General features: G+C 44.1%; 1 protein-coding gene across 1 annotated transcript in view; it reads right to left on the minus strand.

The window, feature by feature from the left end:
- The window catches only part of TTC27 (tetratricopeptide repeat domain 27), a 795,933-nt gene that overhangs the window by 466,951 nt on the left and 310,293 nt on the right, over positions 1–18,689 (minus strand). The window contains exon 8 of the mRNA XM_073627729.1: positions 17,535–17,668. Coding sequence (XP_073483830.1) covers positions 17,535–17,668 — 134 coding nt within the window. The remainder of the gene's footprint in view (positions 1–17,534; positions 17,669–18,689) is intronic.

The following is an 18,689-nucleotide window of genomic DNA, read 5'->3' on the forward strand; positions in this document are numbered from 1 at the left end:
TGGGGTGCAATTCCACATATGCCCATGGCCTGTGTGAGCAATATATAATTTAGTGACAAATTTGTGCAAAAAAAAAAAAAATTGTCACTTTCCCTTAGATTTACAGAGGAGGTCTACTGCTAAAATGACTGCCCTCGATCTGACCTTCGCGGTAATACCTCACATGCATGGTGCAATTGCTGTTTACATTTGACGTCAGACCGACGCTTGCGTTCGCCTTTGCGTGAGAGCAGGGGGGGAACAGGGATGCTTTTTTTTTTTTTTCTTTTTTATCTTATTTTTAAACTGTTCCTTTCATTTTTTATTTTTTTTAATCATTTTTATTGTTATCTCAGGGAATGTAAATATCCCCTATGATAGAAATAGGTCGTGACAGGTACTCTTTTTTGAAAAAATTGGGGTCTATTAGACCCTAGATCTCTCCTCTGCCCTCAAAGCATCTGACCACACCAAGATCGGTGTGATAAAATGCCTTCCCAATTTCCCTGTGGGCTGAACGAAAAAAAGAGATTGATCGGTGGGTATGCCCACCATTACAATACCTCCCTTCATCCACCCACTTCTAATGATGGGCATACATGCACCATTTATATATGCCGAAGCAGGGGGCATCCTCCCGCAAAAGGTAGGAGCAAATCGCTCCTCCGCTCTCTGCTGCCCCCATGCTTCAGCATATATCACCTGTAACTTTTGTAACTGTAATCGGTTCCAGGTTCGGGTCTCCCAAAATGCGATGGCATCTTGGGAGACCCTGTGAAAGTGTGCCTAGTCTGTGCAATGCTGTACCCTACGCTAACACTCAACTAGTGTGTAGTAGCATTCAAAACATTCACCAATGCAAAGACCAGGATTGTCAGGACAGGAGGGACAATAATAGCGGGTGTCACGCCTATATCCGCGCTTTCTGCAGACACGACATCTTTTTTGGGGTGGGGGTTCGTTGGGTAGCGGTACTCGGGAGGACATAAAGAAAATGCCTCTCATGCAGCCGACTGCATTTGGTTGGGGATGTGAATGGGGGAAGTACGGGTGCTGCAGAAGTGGTGGGTTCCCAATTAGGATTGGCGAATGCAGCAGGAAGGGCACTATGGGCACGATGGGTCTGTGTTTGTCTTCTTCTTGGTGGCAGCGGGACACTACTTGTGCTTGCCACCTCACCAGCTTGAACTGCACTTATGGGACTCGTCACGTCACCAAGTGTTACTGCAGTGCTGGTTTGACTACGACCAAGGTGTACTAGGCCGCTGGTGCTTGCCAGTTCACCAAAACGCTACCATAAAAACTGTTAGCGATCGCAGGGATCAGGCCTGACTCTGCGAACACTGCAGTTATGCATTTAGTGTTTTGTAAGTGACAGTGATCGATCGATACTGCACTTGGGTGGGCTGGGCGGAGGGGCAAAACGCAGGTGCTAGCAGGTATCTGTACTGATCCCGCTAACACTACGTTTTTAGGAACCCTAAACTGCTGGGGATGCTAGTATAGATCTGATCAGATATTGATCCGTTCAGACTAAGGGAGGTGTACGGTGCGTGCGTGGGTGTTAGCGGTACTGGCGCTAACATGATGCTGCCTGGGGTGACGCAGACCCTATCGGACCCTAAAACCTAAGTTATATCACCGCCGGGGGATCAGGGGGTAAACCTTTATTCGGTAATAAACGGCGGGTGCCCTGACACTATAAAAAATAAACTAACTAACCAGCGTCACCTGTAACAGTTATACAGTGATCACTGGTGAAAGGGTTAACTAGGGGGCAATCAAGGGGTTAAAACATTTATTAGGTAGTATATGGGGGTCCCTGTCGCTATAAAACGCTGACGACGAACCTAAATATTTACCTCCCTAACTAGCGTCACCAGTGACACTAATACAGCGATCAGAAAAACGATCGCTTAGTGGCACTGGCGACGGAGGTGATCAAGGGGTTAAAACTTTATTAGGGGGGTACCCTAGACCTAAAGGGGGCTAACACTAACTGCCCTACCACACTAACTGTCACAAACTGACACCAATGCAGTAATCAGAAAAAAAAAAAAAACTGCTTGGTGTCAGTGTGACGGGGGGGGGGGGGGGGGGGGGTTATTGGGTGGTGATTGGGGGGGGTCGGGGTCGGGGGGTAAAGGGGGTTAATGTATGCCTGGCGTGTTCTGTGTGTGTGTTTTACACTCACTCGGATGTCTTCTCTCATCTGCGCCGAAACGGAAAATACCGAGCCGAGGAGCGATGACATCACTTCCTCTGCCTCTGTTTACTATACAGAGGAAGATTCTCATTGGCTGGGTGCGATCGCGAGGGGGGGGCCACAAATGGAGGGTCTCCCCCTCACGTCTGATCACTCCCAGTGAAACAGAAGACGACCGCCTCGGGCACCCGGGGGGGGGGGGGGGTCCGATAGGGTACATGATTCTGCCTGCCCGTGTCATTCTGCCGACCTATATATCGTCGTGAGGAGGTCGGCAACTGGTTAAAGTGCCCCCATCCCCCGTGCTCAGGCACAAATGCAAACGCATATGCAAGTAACACATATTAGGTTTCATTGCGGACGTCAAAGCTGGAGCAATAATTCTATCACCAGACCTCCTGTGTAACTTGTTTAGAAACCTGTAAAGACTTTTAAAGTGTCGCCTATGAAGAACTTTTGCTATCACTGTTTGGCGCCAATCTGCAAGCATACACAATTTTAAAGTGTGACATGTAAGGTATCTATTTACTCAGCGTAACAATCTTTTAGATTTTATGAAAAACGTGGGTACTATATTGTGTTTGTGTTCTCTAACATTCATTATTAAAAAAAAAAACAATGTGTTTGAAACACAGCTGCGCAAATACTGTTTGACATAAAAAATTGCAACACCCAACATTTTATTCTCTAGGGTCTCAGCTTAAAATATGTTTGGGGGTTCTAAGTAACTTTCTAGCAAAATAAGGCTAATTTTTACATGTATGTGAGAAGTTTCAGAATTGTCCAGGTAGGGAAGCAGTTAAAATGATGATAAACCCAAAACCAAGCATTTATTATAATGCAGCTTACCAGTTTTTAGATGTGATGGCTGCATTCGTTGTCTTTTTTAGGTTTCCTTACCTTTATTTTCATCTGGCCATCGAGCCAGTAAGCCTATTTTTCAACAGAACAACATGTACTGCAAAATGTAGCAGTTAGAGGGTTCAGACAAAACATTTAACACTGACAGGGGTGCTTGCAAAGATCATTAGGGAAATCTTTTATCCCAAAAGGAAAAAAAGAACTGTTTGCTGTAACTGCTTATAGAGTATTAACTGGAGTTTGGCTTCAAATTTTTTTTTTTTTAAATCTGCAAGTACATCTAACACTCCCCTCCCCCCAAACTGACAATGGTGCTGTCCAAAGGTGTCCCTGGCGCTCATGGTGGGTTCCTGGCCAGATCACTAGGTGAAAACAGAGGGCGGAAATGCCTAAGAAAAAAAAACTGATGCAGCCACCACATCTAATGATTGGTAAGATGCAATAAATTACATTTTTGGTGTTTGGTTTACTATCACTTAAAATTATTTCCACAGGTGAATGAGTCAGAAGAGTTATTGGAGAAATAACAAAAACTCTTCTCTGCAATATTCCATATGAACTGTCAATTATGTGATTTGACTCTTTTTCCCCTACTTCTTCTATAAAGCAAAAGGATCCTAAGTGGCCAATGGCCAAACCCAAGCACTGGAATATAGGCTTCTGTGACTGACAGCAGCAGGAGCCAATGGCTCCCACTGCTGCCTCCACGTCCAGTGAGGAGGGAGAAAATGTAGAGAGCCCCTGATCTCACGCAAAGCACTAGATGGGGATCAGGTTCAGGTAAGTGTAAGGGGGGGGGGGGGGGGCTGGGGGGTGAGCTGCATAACAAATTTATTTTACGTTTATGCAGAGAAAGCATTTATATGGAAATATCTCGACTAAGAGGAGGAAGGGTTGGAGCCTTGCAAGGAAATTTCTACAGGCACTGTTATAACCGTACAGTAGGCCAGCAGAAAAAAAAATAATGATAATCAGATGTAATGCCAATAATCAGAAGCATCACTTGGAATAGTTGGGGTGTCTATGGCAACCCTTACACTGCACTCACGTTGCATTTTTTCATGCGATAAATTCATGCATTGCATGCAGTAAACAGATATTAGGCTACAGTCACATCAGACTTTATGCATTTGTGCATTTTGCCTTTGACTTGAATTTTAGAGTACATTCCGCTGGACTTTTTCCCCCAACATACAATAAAACGTGGGTGTGAACAGATCCTACTGAAAAAGAATGGATATTCTCTTGTCCATTCATTTAGGATGTCAACTAGCCTTAAGTGTCTGGATCAAAAAGACAAAGGCAAAATGATAGTGTATTTTAGAAAGAACACACTTAAAGGATGTGTATAGGCAGAAGGTTTTTTTTATCTTCATGCATTCTATGCATGAAGATAAAAAACCTTTTGTGTGTAGCAGCCTCCCCAGCACCCCCCTAATTACTTACATGAGCCCCATCTCTCTCCAGTGATCTCCACAAATGTCTAAGCCCTCCAGGACACTCCCCCCTGATTGGCTGAGACACAGCAGCACCATTGGCTCCAGCGAGTGTCAATCAAATTTAGTCAGCCAGTCAGGGGAGAGAGGGGGTGGGGCACAGTGTCTGAATGGACACACAGAGCTGTGACTTGGCTCCAGTGCCCCCATAGGAAGCGGCTGACTGTGAGGGCACTTGATAGGAAGGAGGGGCCAGGATCAGTCAAGAGGGATCCGATAAGAGAAGGATCCGGGCTGCTCTCTGCAAAACCAAGTGCACAGAGGAGGTAAGTATAACATGTTTGGTTTTTGTTTTTGTTTTGTTTTTTAAAACAAGCCTTAACAATCACTTTAAATTTATTTTTACCTATAAGCACTTTTTGCATGCAACTCACATTTGAAAAATGTTTAGTGTAAGGCTGGGCAGAGGCTAGCCTGTATTTGTGGGAGGAGTTTGAGAGGGCTATTTAACCCTCCTCCTCTGTCAGGGCCGGGTTGTCGGAGGTTCTGGGTGGACGCACGTCACTTCCGGCCTCTTTACAGAGCGGTGGTCAGTCGCAGCTATGGTGTCGGTTCCTCTCCCGGGCACCATCGGGGACCACCCGGTCCCCCCACTGTCATCCCTGAGTTCCACCAGCATCGTGGGGGCCACCCAGTCTGTCCTCCCTTACAGCCACCGGCCCGCTTCTCCCGGCCCTCCTGGGGGGGGCGGTCAGTCCATCCATTCTCCACGGCTCCTTGTGTGGCCAGCGTGCCTCCCGCCCGCCCGCTTCTCCTGTCGCTCATGGCGGGGGGGCGTCCATCCTTCCATCCTCCCCACAGCCCCATGTGGCCAGCAAGCAGCCCGCCTGCTTCTCCTGGCGCTCATGCGGGAGGAGCGGGGGGGCATCTTTCCCCCCCACAGCTCCTTGTGGCAGCGTGCAGCCCGCCTGCTTCTCCCGGCGCTCATGCCGGGGGAGAGCGGGGGAGGCTGTCCCTCCATCCTCCCCACAGCTCCATGTGGCAGCATGCAGCCCGCCCTCTCCTCCCGGCGCTCATTCCGGGGGAGAGCGGGGGGCTGTCCCTCTATCCTCCCCACAGCACCATGTGGCAGCGTGCAGCCTGCCCGCTTCTCCCGGCGCTCATGCGGGGGGGCCATCTTTCCCCCCTACAGCTCCTTGGGCCAGCGTGCAGCCTGCCCGCTCCTCCAGGCACTCATGCCGGGGGAGAGGGGGGGCTGTTCCTCCATCCTCCCCACAGCTCCATGTGGCAGCGTGCAGCCTTCCCGTTCCTCCCGTCGCTCATTCGGAGGGAATCCCCCCACAGCTCCATGTGGCCAGCATGCAGCCCATCCGATTCTCCCGGCGCTCATAGGGGGGGCGTCCATTCATCCATCCTCCACTCACCCACTTCCCCAGGGCTCTGTTTGGCCAGGATGCCGCCCACCCGGTTGTGAGGGGTCTCGTCTGTCCATCCTCCACCTTCGCTGGACTCAATCCCAAATGGTGGGGGGGGGCGCCGCTCGCTTCTCCCTCATCCCTGTGTTTCCTGCCAGCGCTGGGGGGCCGGCCACCCGCTTCTCCTGGGGGGGAGGGCGTCTGTTCGTCCATCTTCCACCCACCCACTTGCCCCTCACCCGCCAGTTTACCTCCCTGGAACTCACACCGTGCCTCATGGAGGAATCGCCCGCACGCTTCCCAGTTCTCATGGGGGGGCGCTCACTCGCCTGCTCACCTCCCGGTACTCACGTGTGGCATCATGCAGGGGGGGAGATTCTCGCACGCCTCCCGGGCATCCACCGCTTCAGTCACAAGTGTTTCATCATGGTGTTTCGGCCCCATGATTTCTGTCATAGTGTTCTGGCCCCAGGTTTCTGTCACAGCGTTTCTATCTAGACGTTTAGTGTCAGCGTTTTTCTATCATAGCGCACCTGTCATAGCGTTTTCTGCTTCAGCAGTTCTGTCGCAGCATTCTCCCCCAGCATTTCTGTCAGGGGGTTCTGCCCCAGTATTTCTGCCATGGCGTTTCTGCCCCAGCATTTCTGTTACGTTCAGCCCTGCATTTCTGTCATGGCGTTTCTGCCCCAGCGTTTCTGTCGTCATGTTCGGCCCTACATTTCTGTCAGTGTTTATGCCTCAGCATTTCTGTCTTAGCATTCTGCCCTAGCTTTCATGCCATAGTGTTCTGCCCCAGCATTTCCATCATAAGCGTTCTGCCCCGGCATTTCTGTCTCAGCGTTTTTGTCATAGCGTTTCTGCCCCAGCATTTCTGTCTTAGCGTTTCTGCCCCAGCATTTCTGTCTTAGCGTTCTGCCCCAGCATTTCTGTCTTAGCGTTCTGCCCCAGCATTTCTGTCTTAGCGTTCTGCCCTAGCATTTCTGTCTTAGCGTTCTGCCCTAGCATTTCTGTCTTAGCGTTCTGCCCCAGCATTTCTGTCTTAGCGTTCTGCCCCAGCATTTCTGTCTTAGCGTTCTGCCCCAGCATTTCTGTCATAACGTTCTGCCCCAGCATTTCTGTCATAACGTTCTGCCCCAGCATTTCTGTCATAGCGTTCTGCCCCAGCATTTCTGTCATAGCGTTCTGCCCCAGCATTTCTGTCATAGCGTTCTGCCCCAACATTTCTGTCACACATTCTGCCCCAGCCTTTCTGTCACAACGTTCTGCCCCAGCATTTCTGTCACAAAGTTCTGCCCCAGCATTTCTGTCACAACGTTCTGCCCCAGCATTTCTGTCACAACGTTCTGCCCCAGCATTTCTGTCACAACGTTCTGCCCCAGCATTTCTGTCACAGCGTTCTGCCCCAGCATTTTCTGTCATAACGTTCTGCCCCAGCATTTTCTGTCATAACGTTCGGCCCTAACATTTCTGTCACACGTTCTGCCCCAGCATTTCTGTCATATAGTTCGGCCCCAGTATTTCTGTCACCACATTTCTGCCCCAGCCTTATCTGTCATAGCGTTCGGCCCCAGCATTTCTGTCACAACGTTCTGCCCCAGCATTTCTGTCATAGCGTTCTGCCCCAGCATTTCTGTCATAGCGTTCTGCCCCAGCATTTCTGTCATAGCGTTTCTGCCCCAGGATTTCTGTCACAGCATTTCTGCCCAGGATTTCTGTCATAGCATTTCTGCCCAGGATTTCTGTCACAGCGTTTCTGCCCAGGATTTCAGTTATCAGCATTTCTGCCCCGGATTTCTGTCATGGTGTCCTTCTGTCATGGCGTCCTTCTGTCATGGCAGCATTTTGCCCCAGCATTTCTGGCTTGGCGTTCAGTCTCAGCTTTTCTGTCTTAGTGTTTCTGCTCCAGGATTTCTGTCATACGTTTCTGCCTTAGCGTTTCTGCCCCAGGATTTCTGTCATTACATTTCTGCCTTAGCGTTCTGTCATAGCGTTTCTGCCCCAGGATTTCTGTCTTTGCTTTTCTGCCTCAGCATTCTGTCATAGCGTTCTGGCCCCTGGATTTCTGTCATTACATTTCTGCCCCAGGATTTCAGTCTCAGCATTTCTGTCATTACGCTATGCCCAGGGTTTCGGTTCTCACGTTCCTGCCTCAGCTTTCCGTTTCAGCATTTCTGTCCTAGGGTTTTTCTGTCAACATTGCTGTCCATGCGCTTCTGCCCCAAGATTTCTGTCATTGTGTTTCTACCTCAACGTTCAGTCTCAGCATTCCTGTCACAGCGTTTCTCAGAGGGGCGTTGTTGTTCAGTCACGGCATACTCCGGTAGCTGTTTGTTTATCTTCGTGGTTTGTCATGTCTCATCGTATCATTGTTCATGTTTATACCTGGGTCAGTTAGCTAGGGACCACATGTCAGGATCTGTCATGTCTACAGATCCATACGGGCTGAGGTTTCGTTTGTTAATGATTGTTGACCACAATCTTCTCGATGCACGTTCATTCACCACACCTGTACAACTACCCACCACGGTCTGTGGGTACACCAGCCCTGAGTTTTTCAGTTAATTACCTGTCTCTGCGCTGCAGGTTACTCGGGCTCACTTACTACTTACATGGGGGAGTCCGTCATTAGGTTCATTCACGCGCAGTGGTCTTGGCATTTCTGTTCATGTCTTCATACTTGGGTAGGCAGAGAGGGGCGTTGTTGTTCTCATGTCTGGTCGTCTGTCATTTCTTTAGTTTGTGTTCTCAGGTTGTGCTGTATTGGCATCCATACCGTTATCAACCATGCTTGCTCTCACTTCATCAGTCCTGCCCGTTGTTGGGGCTAATTGTTTGGTGCAGATGTTTCGCCACTGGGCTCACCCTTGGGTCGGAAGCAGTCGTCAATCTTCTTTCAGTTGACATCCTGTTGCTTAGAGGCCCTGGTTACCACCCAGGGATTTATAGTCTTTCTCAGGGTGTGTGCTGTACCACATCCCCTTGTCGGTCCTCAAGTGGTAAGTTGGGCAAACGTCGTCATGATTTTGGATTCCACTCTCGGCTCTGATCTCTTCTCTAGGATGTTGCCTGGAGAACTGCTCAGGGACATCAGTCCAGTCATCTTTTCTGATCCCCAGCCTGTTCCAGGTAGGGGGGCTTCAGTCACTTTGGGTATGACTGTATCATGCCATGGGACTCATTTCCCCGGGATGGAGTCTGGCCCTCCTTCCTCGGTTCAGGATTCAGTCTCGGTTGTCAGGTCACAGGCTGAAGCACAACGCGATCGTATCAGGTGGGACCAGTATTCTGTGTCTGGCATGGTTTCTCCATTTTTGACGATGCTTAATGCCATAGCGCATGAGCCTTATCCGCCTACTTCTTCACATCCATCAGGTATCTAGCATTTCTCACTCCTGCCAGTTGTCTTTTTGCACTCACCCTCTCACTTCCCCAGTCCAGTATGGGTAGGCCGGGGGTTGGGGGCATTTCACTGAGCTACTTCGCTGGTGTCCGTTTGAAGCATTTCGATCTTTTTGGCCATTATTTTGCAGGGGCTCCTCGGGCCAGCCCTTGCTCCCTTTCCCCACGTATCCTCTCATTTCAAGCAGTTTCATTCTCAGGTCTGGGTTGTCTCGGGCATCAAGCTCAATCCAATCTTTCATGGGACGGTCAGTTGGGTTCTGGGCAGCTTTGCAGGTTCTATGGGGGTTCCTTCTCATCACCAAGTCAGGAGTCAGTGGGTTTCTCCTACCACGGCGGATACATACTGTTGCCATCCGGGCGCACGCCACTCCACTTGATGGATTGTTACCTTCCCTTCTTCACCTAAATTTGTGTCTTTTTGCCCTCTTTTCAGGCATACTGACCAGCTAGGCCATGGCACACCTCAGGCCTTGGTTCTTAGGAGTATCGCATTTCCCACTTGAAGACTTTGACTACAAGTGTAAGGCTGGCCAGAGGCTAGCCTGTATTTGTGGGAGGAGTTTGAGAGGGCTATTTAACCCTCCTCCTCTGTCAGGGCCGGGTTGTCGGAGGTTCTGGGTTCCCACCCACCCTTTTCCCCCAGCCTTCTTACATACCCATAGTACTTTTTTTCATTTTACATTCAGGGTATGCCCTCTTTTCAGGCATACTGACCAGCTAGGCCATGGCACACCTCAGGCCTTGGTTATTAGGAGTATCGCATTTCCCACTTGAAGACTCTGACTACAACTGTATTTTATGGATAGAGTAGTGAAGAGATAACATTTCTGTCAGTTTCTTATTTCTGCCTGTGACCCCCATTAGGGTGCTTTTCCATACCTTCCTATGGCGTCAACTTTCTCTGTGATACCTGCACATGACATGGGGGTGCAGATATTACCAAGATGGAATGGTACGGACAGTAATAAAAACACTGCCAGCAGTGCTAACCTTTCCTCTACTCTTTGTAGAGTAAACGTGTTTGTGTCTTTGTTAGAGAGATATCCCATCCTTGAGGGTAAATCTTTCCAAGAGTTACACAGACATCAAAAAATTTTTTTAAAAAAACTGACTTTAACCATTTCCCTGCTCTATCCAAAACTAAATAACTTTATAATATAGACGAAATACCCTTTGGTCGTTAGGTGTCAAAGGTTACTGCACAATATATATATATATATATATATATATATATACATCTAAATATTCTTTTTTGAGGGACAAAAAGGTCCTGGCCACATGATCTACAGACCATTCTAATCTATACAGTCTATGTAGGCTGTGGGAAGGGAAATATGCCAGTGCGATGCCATTGCTCAGTGATGCTCTTCCCTCTCTGGGAGGCAATTCCCACTGGCACTGCAATGAAGGCAGTTTTGTGGGTGATGTCAAGGCAGCAACTAGTAGACTTACTGACTTGCTGACTGGAAGCATTGCGGTCTGTCAACAAGAAGGGTATTACTTGGATAAGCTCATCATTGTAAGCAACACCCATCACTGACACACATACAGAGGAGGTAGTGGTGTTCTCATGACCAGGAAAAGCAACAGTGAGTACATAATTCATGAAATAAAAAGAGGCAGACAAAATTAAAAAGTCATAAATGACCATAAAGCGGACGAAAATAGGAAGAACTGCACAGTAGAAGCCAACATTTCTGTTGAGCCCCGTGATCAATTTTAAGCAAAAGTTGCAGAGGTCTTTCAGGTGCCTAGTGATTTCAACCTCTTAAGCAAAGAATCATATTACAAACATTGAGAAAAAAAGAAATAGCGTAATGTCAGGGCTGAATATACAATGCTGGAAGAAAGTCAATTGTGAAACAAACATTTCAAATTGACACTTGTGGACTGAATCCCTTCTGGCTTCCAATAATCTCCCTGTGATAGACCGTGTCTCCTTTTATTCAAACAACAATACTGTATATTTTAAGAAAAGTGTTGATGCTAAAGGCTGATTTACGCTACATTCACACAGACATTTGTATCTGACAGCAGGCATACGTCAGTAATTTGCCCATGAAAAAGTAAAAAAAGTTCCTGCGGATAGTTGTGGTTTGTAAATGACTTTAGCTGCGTTCATCTGCGTAGCATTTTCCGATTTTTTTTTTCTCCATACCCCATTCTGGGGGGGGGGGGGGGGGTTATACCCTAGGCACCTCCTCCTCTTTTTTGTGGGTAGTTTTCTGAGGCGATAGAGATGTGTAAAAGAAATGGAGTGCACAGCAAATTGGTGTTTACCATTGTGTACCTGCTTGAGAGGAGAAGATTGAGGGCCAGTTAATACACATGGGAATGTGGCACGCTTTCCTGTGCGGTTCGATTTGACAGCACCGCTAATCGCTCTGAAACACAGAAAAAAGTAGTGCATACACTTCTTTTAAAAAAAAGCAGCACTCCAAATTGCACGGTACTGCAGTACTATGCGACTTGGTGCCCACAAACGCACTGCATTAAGATCTGCGTTTGGGGTGCCATTAAAATATTGGCACTTGAATGCAGATCGCAGGAGCAGTGCAGTCAGGAAACAGGCATGGAATGCGCCTTTCCCACACCGCACTCTGGAGTGAACTGACCCTGAGGCAGATAGAGAGGCAGAGAAAGAACAAATGAAGCAAAGAGAGGTACATCCCCTAACATCTAACTAGAGGATATTTTGTCCTGATGTATGAGGAAATCAGGACTTATTCCGATAAATTGTAAAACTATACCATAATGTCCATGTCCACCTTTGACAGGTTACCAACTGTTGTTAGACCACGTCTGCAAATAATAAATACCAACATGATGATAAATGAGAGCCGACATGAGAAGGAATACCAACATTTCAGGAAAACAGGGGAAGTGTGTAATTTTTTGCTGCTAAACTCAAAGTATGTTTAGCTGCAAACAGTCGACCCTGGACGCAGCACTTTCCTTCTTTTCCTAAATAAAGCTAAACTGCAACTAAACGTTGCTAATTGTTATGTTTGAATAACATGATTACTTTGCATTGTGGGAGTCCAGCTGCTTTTAGCAAAGTCTTCTGTACGCAGCTAAACTCTGAAATTAAGATGTCCGTGTGAATGTAGCCTTAAGGAGTTATCTGACTGTTTTGGTAAATCATAGAGAATGTTTTTTTTCTCGGTTGGAGCAAAGTGGACCACTCTTTTTACTGGTGTTTGCATTCTTTTAGGGCTTTAAGGATGGAAAGTGTAAAATTCTTAAACAATGGAGCGCTTGCTCTGTGTATATTGTGCATAAAGTGACATGTGCATAATTCAATCAAAAATAGCTAGTGACAATTTCAAACATAGAATATATAAAAAATATATATATATATATATATATATATATATATATATATATATATATATATATATATATATAAAATATATGTGATAAAACCAAAAATATAGTCAATATATATATTAATAAAAGTGCTCCTCCACAAAATGTAATAGTCGATTATTTAATCCGTGTCACCACTTCCACCACCAGGTGCAATGCCTGCTCACCTTTGGAGGCAACCCCCTTGGGTCATATAAATCTCTTAAAGACAAATTTTAAGATGGTAGACGTTTCCTTAGGAGACTCCCCTTGGTTCACGCAAAGCTGTAAATAATATGTTTTAAAGATGGTCCAGCCTTCTTCTAGAATGACTCGGGAAAATGACTAGGACTTTTGAAAAAGTCACGTGATTGGTGACGCAACGCATTGGAAGGAGTTGGTGACGTGTTCATCCGGTGTCTCAGTTACACGGTTGTAACGGTGAGGAAGAGAGCAGTGTCTCCTTGATTAGCCTTACATAATACAAGCTATATACAAGATGACGTAACATGTGAGTGGGATATCGCTATATGTGTTTTTATCTCTGGCCCTGATATAATTACATTGTTGTGCGATGAAAGGCTGTTTTTCTTTTCCCAAGTCACTCTAGAAGATGGCTGGACCATCTTTAAAACATATTATTTAGAGCTTTGCATGACCCAAGGGGAGTCTCCTAAGGAAATGGTTGGACCGTCTTAAAATTTGTCTTTAAGAGCTTTATATGACACAAGGGGGTCGCCTCCTAAGGTGAGCAGGCATTGCACCTGGTGGTGGAAGTGGTGACATGGATTAAATAATCGACTATTACACTTTGTGGAGGAGCATTTTATTAACATATATATTGACTATATTTTTGGTTTTATCATATATATTTGTTTATATATATTTTTATACATTCTACGTTTGAAATTGTCACAATTTTTATTTTTTTTTTTTAACTATGCACATGTCACTTTATGCACACTATACACAGAGCAAGCGCTCCATTGTTTAAGAATTTTATACCTTCATGCTTGAGATCATTTTGAATGGTGCAGTTGCTCTGTGTTTCACCTTATTAGTCTTTATACACATAGCAGTGCTCCAGTATTTTCACATATAAGGATGGAAAGTGGGTTTTTCTTAGCTAAGGTCAATGAATATTTGTCTTTAGTTCAACCTAAGTAAGGTATCACTCACACAGCTGGATTCCTCAAACATTTATTTGATCAAGATCACAGAGAATCCACATAGCAAATAAAATATTATCATATGGGTTTGCAGGAGCTGTATCAACTGGGTGCAAATAGACAGACATTCTGCTGAGGAGCCTTATTTGCAGTGGAGCATCTAAGTGATGTAGGAAGCCAGAGGTTTGAACTTACAACTTTTCAACTTACTAGTATCCATAGAAAATTTAAAAAGGAAACTACAATTTGGCCAACAATTTTTTTCAATATTTGGATTTTTTACAAGTTTCCATAGGTTACTTTATATGTTTTCTGATCTGTATAAAAGTCAATAAATACGTAAAGCAGTTCTGATTCACAATAAAAGTATTGCTACTGACACTGCTCCCCCTTAACCTTGGAATGCTCTTATGTAGGCATTCTTGGCTTTCTTCAGGCTACTGCCACTGTTCTGACAAAATACGCAACTCGGCAGAATATCGAACGTCACTTCAGGTTTATTTAAAACATGATTCATTACAGATTTCTATGAAGTAATTTCACATGATGAGGGATACGTGTTTTGACACAAGAGCATCAACCGAATGCAGTCCGGTGCACAGTATTATGAGCGGAGATCGTTACTCCGCTCCAACACTAACCAACAAAATGGCCGCCTCCAAGGCTGCCACAACTTCATCCCCGTTAGCCGATGTGCTGTGAAAACACCCAAATGTTTCTTTACCTGACTGCATTCGGTTGCCGCAGCTGTGTCCAAACACAAATTCGTCAAAATGTGCAATTACTGTGGGTTTTAAGAAACCGGAAGTGACGTGGTTCTATATTCTGCCAAATTGCATATTTTGTCTGGACACCACCACTGGTCCAGGAAACGGACAGGAGATAATTTAAATGTAGACAGACATACCAATTGGCTGCTTAAGCATGGCAGCCGGTCAGTGCCTCTGCCTGCACACAGCTATCTCCCAAAAAAGAAGTACTGTATAACATGAAGGAATGTTACATAGGTACATATTACAGCAAGAATACATTCAGCTGCAGTGGGGGAAATATTTTTTTGATCCCTGCAGAATTTGTAAGTTTGCCCACTTACAAAGAAATGAAGGGTCTATAACTGTTGTCATAGGCGTATTTTAACCCTTTCCCGACCAGCTGCCGCAGTTATACTGCAGCAGGTTGGCTCCCCTGCACAAGCCGTTGTAGCTGTACATCGGCTCTTTAAGATGCTGTAGCAGGCCCGCATGCCCGCAGTGTGTCCCCGGAGCGGATGCGCATGCCCGGCGGGCGCGATGACTGCTGCGCACCCGCGATCGCTTGTGACAGAGCGAGAACCAGGATCTGTGTGTGTAAGCACACAAATCCCGGTTCTGTCAGTGGAGAGGAGAGAGATTGTGTGTTCCTAGTAAATAGGAACACACGATCTCTCTCCTCCTCTAGTCAGCCACATTCCCCTCACAGTTAGAACACACATGAGGGAACACAGTTAACCCCTATCGCCCCCTAGTGTTAACCCCTTCCCTTCCAGTGACATTTATACAGTAATCAGTGGTTATTTTTTAGCTCTGATCACTGTATAAATGTCAATGGTCCCAAAAAAGTGTCAAAAGTGTCCGATGTGTCCGTCGCAATGTTGCAGTCCCGATAAAAATTGCAGATCACTGCCATTACTAGTAAAAAAAAAATAATAATAATTAAAATGCCATAAATCTATCCCCTATTTTGTAGTTACGCTATAACTTTTGTGCAAACCAATCAATATACGCTTATTTTGTGATATTTTTTTTTCCAAAAAAATATGTAGAATACATATTGGCCTAAACTGATGAAGAAATTTGTTTTTTTGGGGATATTTATTATAGCAAAAAGTACAAAATAGTGTTTTTTCTTTAAATTGTCACTCTTTTTTTTTGTATATAGCGAAAAAAATTAAAACCGCAGAGGTGATCAAATACCACCAAAAGAAAGCTCTATTTGGGGGGGGGACACATACATTTTGTTTGGTTATAACATCGTACAACCGCCCAATTGTCAGTGCCGTATTGCAAAAAATGGCCTGGTCAGGAAGGGGGCAAATCTTTCTGGGGCTGAAGTGGTTAAATGATGGAGACAGAATATCAACCAAAAATCCAGTAAAAACACATGATACAAATGTTATAAATTGAGTTGCAGTTCAGTAAAATAAGTATTTGATCCCCTACCAACCAACAATAATTCTGGAGGGAGCTGAAACTTCGAGTTGCCAAGCGACAACCAATTACTAATTCATGTCTTGTTTTGGGATCAAATACTTATTTAACTCACTGAACTGCAACTCAATTTATAACTTGTCTATCATGTTTTTTTTCTGGATTTTTGGTTGATATTCTGTCTCTCTTATTTAAAATACACCCATGATTTGTAAGTGGGCAAACGGGGATCAAATAATAGTTTTCCCCACTGTATATATGTTGTATGAGTAGATCTTAACAGCAGAAAAATCAATTACAAAGGATATTCATAGCACAGTAAAAACAAAAAAACAGCTTCACGAATAGCTGCAAATTCAAACCATGCAGGGTCTGTATATGGTTTGTGTAAGAAAGAATAATAATTTTAAATATAATATAAATAATATATAATTTTATATATATTACACAAGTGGTATACACAGTGTCATCTGCTGACTATGAGTGATAAAAAAAAAAACAATATATTAATTTGAAAAAATGTATTTAAGAAATCATTTTTACTCCAGAAATAAAAATAAAAAATGATATACAAAACACAAAAAAAAATCTCTTTAAACTTGAATGTGGGCATCACTTTGCTCTATTTTACTGTTCAGTACATGAAAATGTACTACATGAGTGAAAAGGACAGGAAAAAAATATACATAACATATGTAGTTATGCCCTGCAATCCTTAATTTGTCTATTATAATCATTAAAACCAGCAATTGAAGCAGCACAGGAAAGTGAGATGCATTATCAGTCAACATAATGACCTTGTAAACTATAAAACGAAACATGTACTTATGGCTAAAACAAGCACTGTTAATGATCCCCTTTTATGTCTTCATAGCACCCACACTTAAACTCTGGCTGGAGATTTTAATACGAAAATGCAGATCTCAATAAAGATGGTATAAAAAATATATTGCACTTTATGAAATTCTATGTAATGTTTAAGGCAGTCTTTCAATAATTTATAGTATTAATATCTTCTCTTACCCTCCTGAATTGAACATGCATATAAATTTGTGTCTTCTGGGCATATTCATTTTTAACTCTCTGGTAGTGTCTGACGTCTCAGTTTTTCTCATACTAATAAGTTATTGTTTAACATCAACAAAAGCAGGAAAAACCATAAACTGCCTGATTACTTCCTAAATGTGCTCTTATTGTTGAATATATTTAACTGACAATAAAATTATTATTTCATTTTTGTTTCTATGGGATCATCCTGTTAATAAGTACATAAAACATATGTAACAAAAAACACAGACTAAAATGAAGAGAGGTGAAAAGGGTTTGCTAGGGCTTGCTGCATTACTAAATCATTATTTCTCACTGTACTGCCACAACAAATGAGCCGATGCACTTTCTAACCTTCATGATCAGGTTATGAAAACAGAAAAAAAAACATGTATGAAAGTAAAGCACAGCTGTTCTGAAAACTGAGTGTGGGGATGAAATGGTTAATAAAGATGGAATAATGACTGGTATCACTTTTTCCTTACCCTGGGCAGGTTCTCCACAGGGGTTGGAGCAGGCGTCAGACCATTGCATAAGATGGAATCCCCTTCCCTTTGCACATCTATAACAAGTTGAGCCAAGTCATTTTCCTGAAATCGCGTCCGTTTCCCCAAAGCACCTGCAGGAAATAAAGACACAATTCATAACAATTACCTAGCTGACAAAAAAAACAAAAAAACAGTCCCAGCTTCTGTGTCTTTTGTTTTGCTGAATAGGAAAATGAAAATGTCACCAATGAGTTGTTTAACCCATTTAAGTATAAGGTGACTGTAATCACAGCCATTGCAGGTGACAAGTGGCCAGCTCTGTGATGAAGTCAGTCTGCAGCAATATAATGATTCTATAGCACTTACACCTAATAATTCTGTGGGGACTCTCCCACACAGCACAACGAGAGATGCTAGCCAACATAATCCTTTGTTCCAAAAGTCTCATATAAGAAAAAGAATCAGACTCTTGTATTATGGTGGTTTATCTATCAAACACCAGCTCTTCATTTGAAAATAACAACCATATTGCTCTTGTGTCCCTGTGCACAGAACTGCTTAATTTCTAAGCAGGTTTTACAATGTATAAGATGGCTAAAAATAAAGAGAGATTGGTATTCCTGCAAATGTACTGTATGTTATAAATTTCCTCTGAGGACAGCATTTTATTCCAACACACATCAGTGTATATACACATATACAGTACACAAAAAAGTGAACGTATGGGGTTGATTTACTAAAACTGGAAAGTGCAAAATCTGTTGCAGCTCAACATGGTAGCCCATCAGCTTTTAAATTCAGCTTGTTCAATTAAGTTTTGACCGTAAAACCTGGAAGTGGACTAGTTTCTACTTTCTATGCAGAGCTGCACCAGATTTTGCACTCTCCAGATTTAGTAAATCAACCCCTATGTACTTATACATGACCAATGCATGCAAAACCATAAAACAAATCTAAAATAGTATGCCGAATGTTAGATACATTGCTAGGTATTACATAAACCACCAAAATCCCCTAAAAAAAATAATCTGCCACACTGTTTGTGTATAATTTATTTAAAACAGCAATACAAAAAAGAAATCCTAATCCCCCTAAAAACAATTTAAAAAATCCTATATAGTAAATTAAGGATCCTTCTGAAGTGTGGGTACC

This window comes from Aquarana catesbeiana, linkage group LG04 (genome assembly GCF_042186555.1).
Source record: "Aquarana catesbeiana isolate 2022-GZ linkage group LG04, ASM4218655v1, whole genome shotgun sequence".
Classification (NCBI taxonomy): domain Eukaryota; kingdom Metazoa; phylum Chordata; class Amphibia; order Anura; family Ranidae; genus Aquarana; species Aquarana catesbeiana.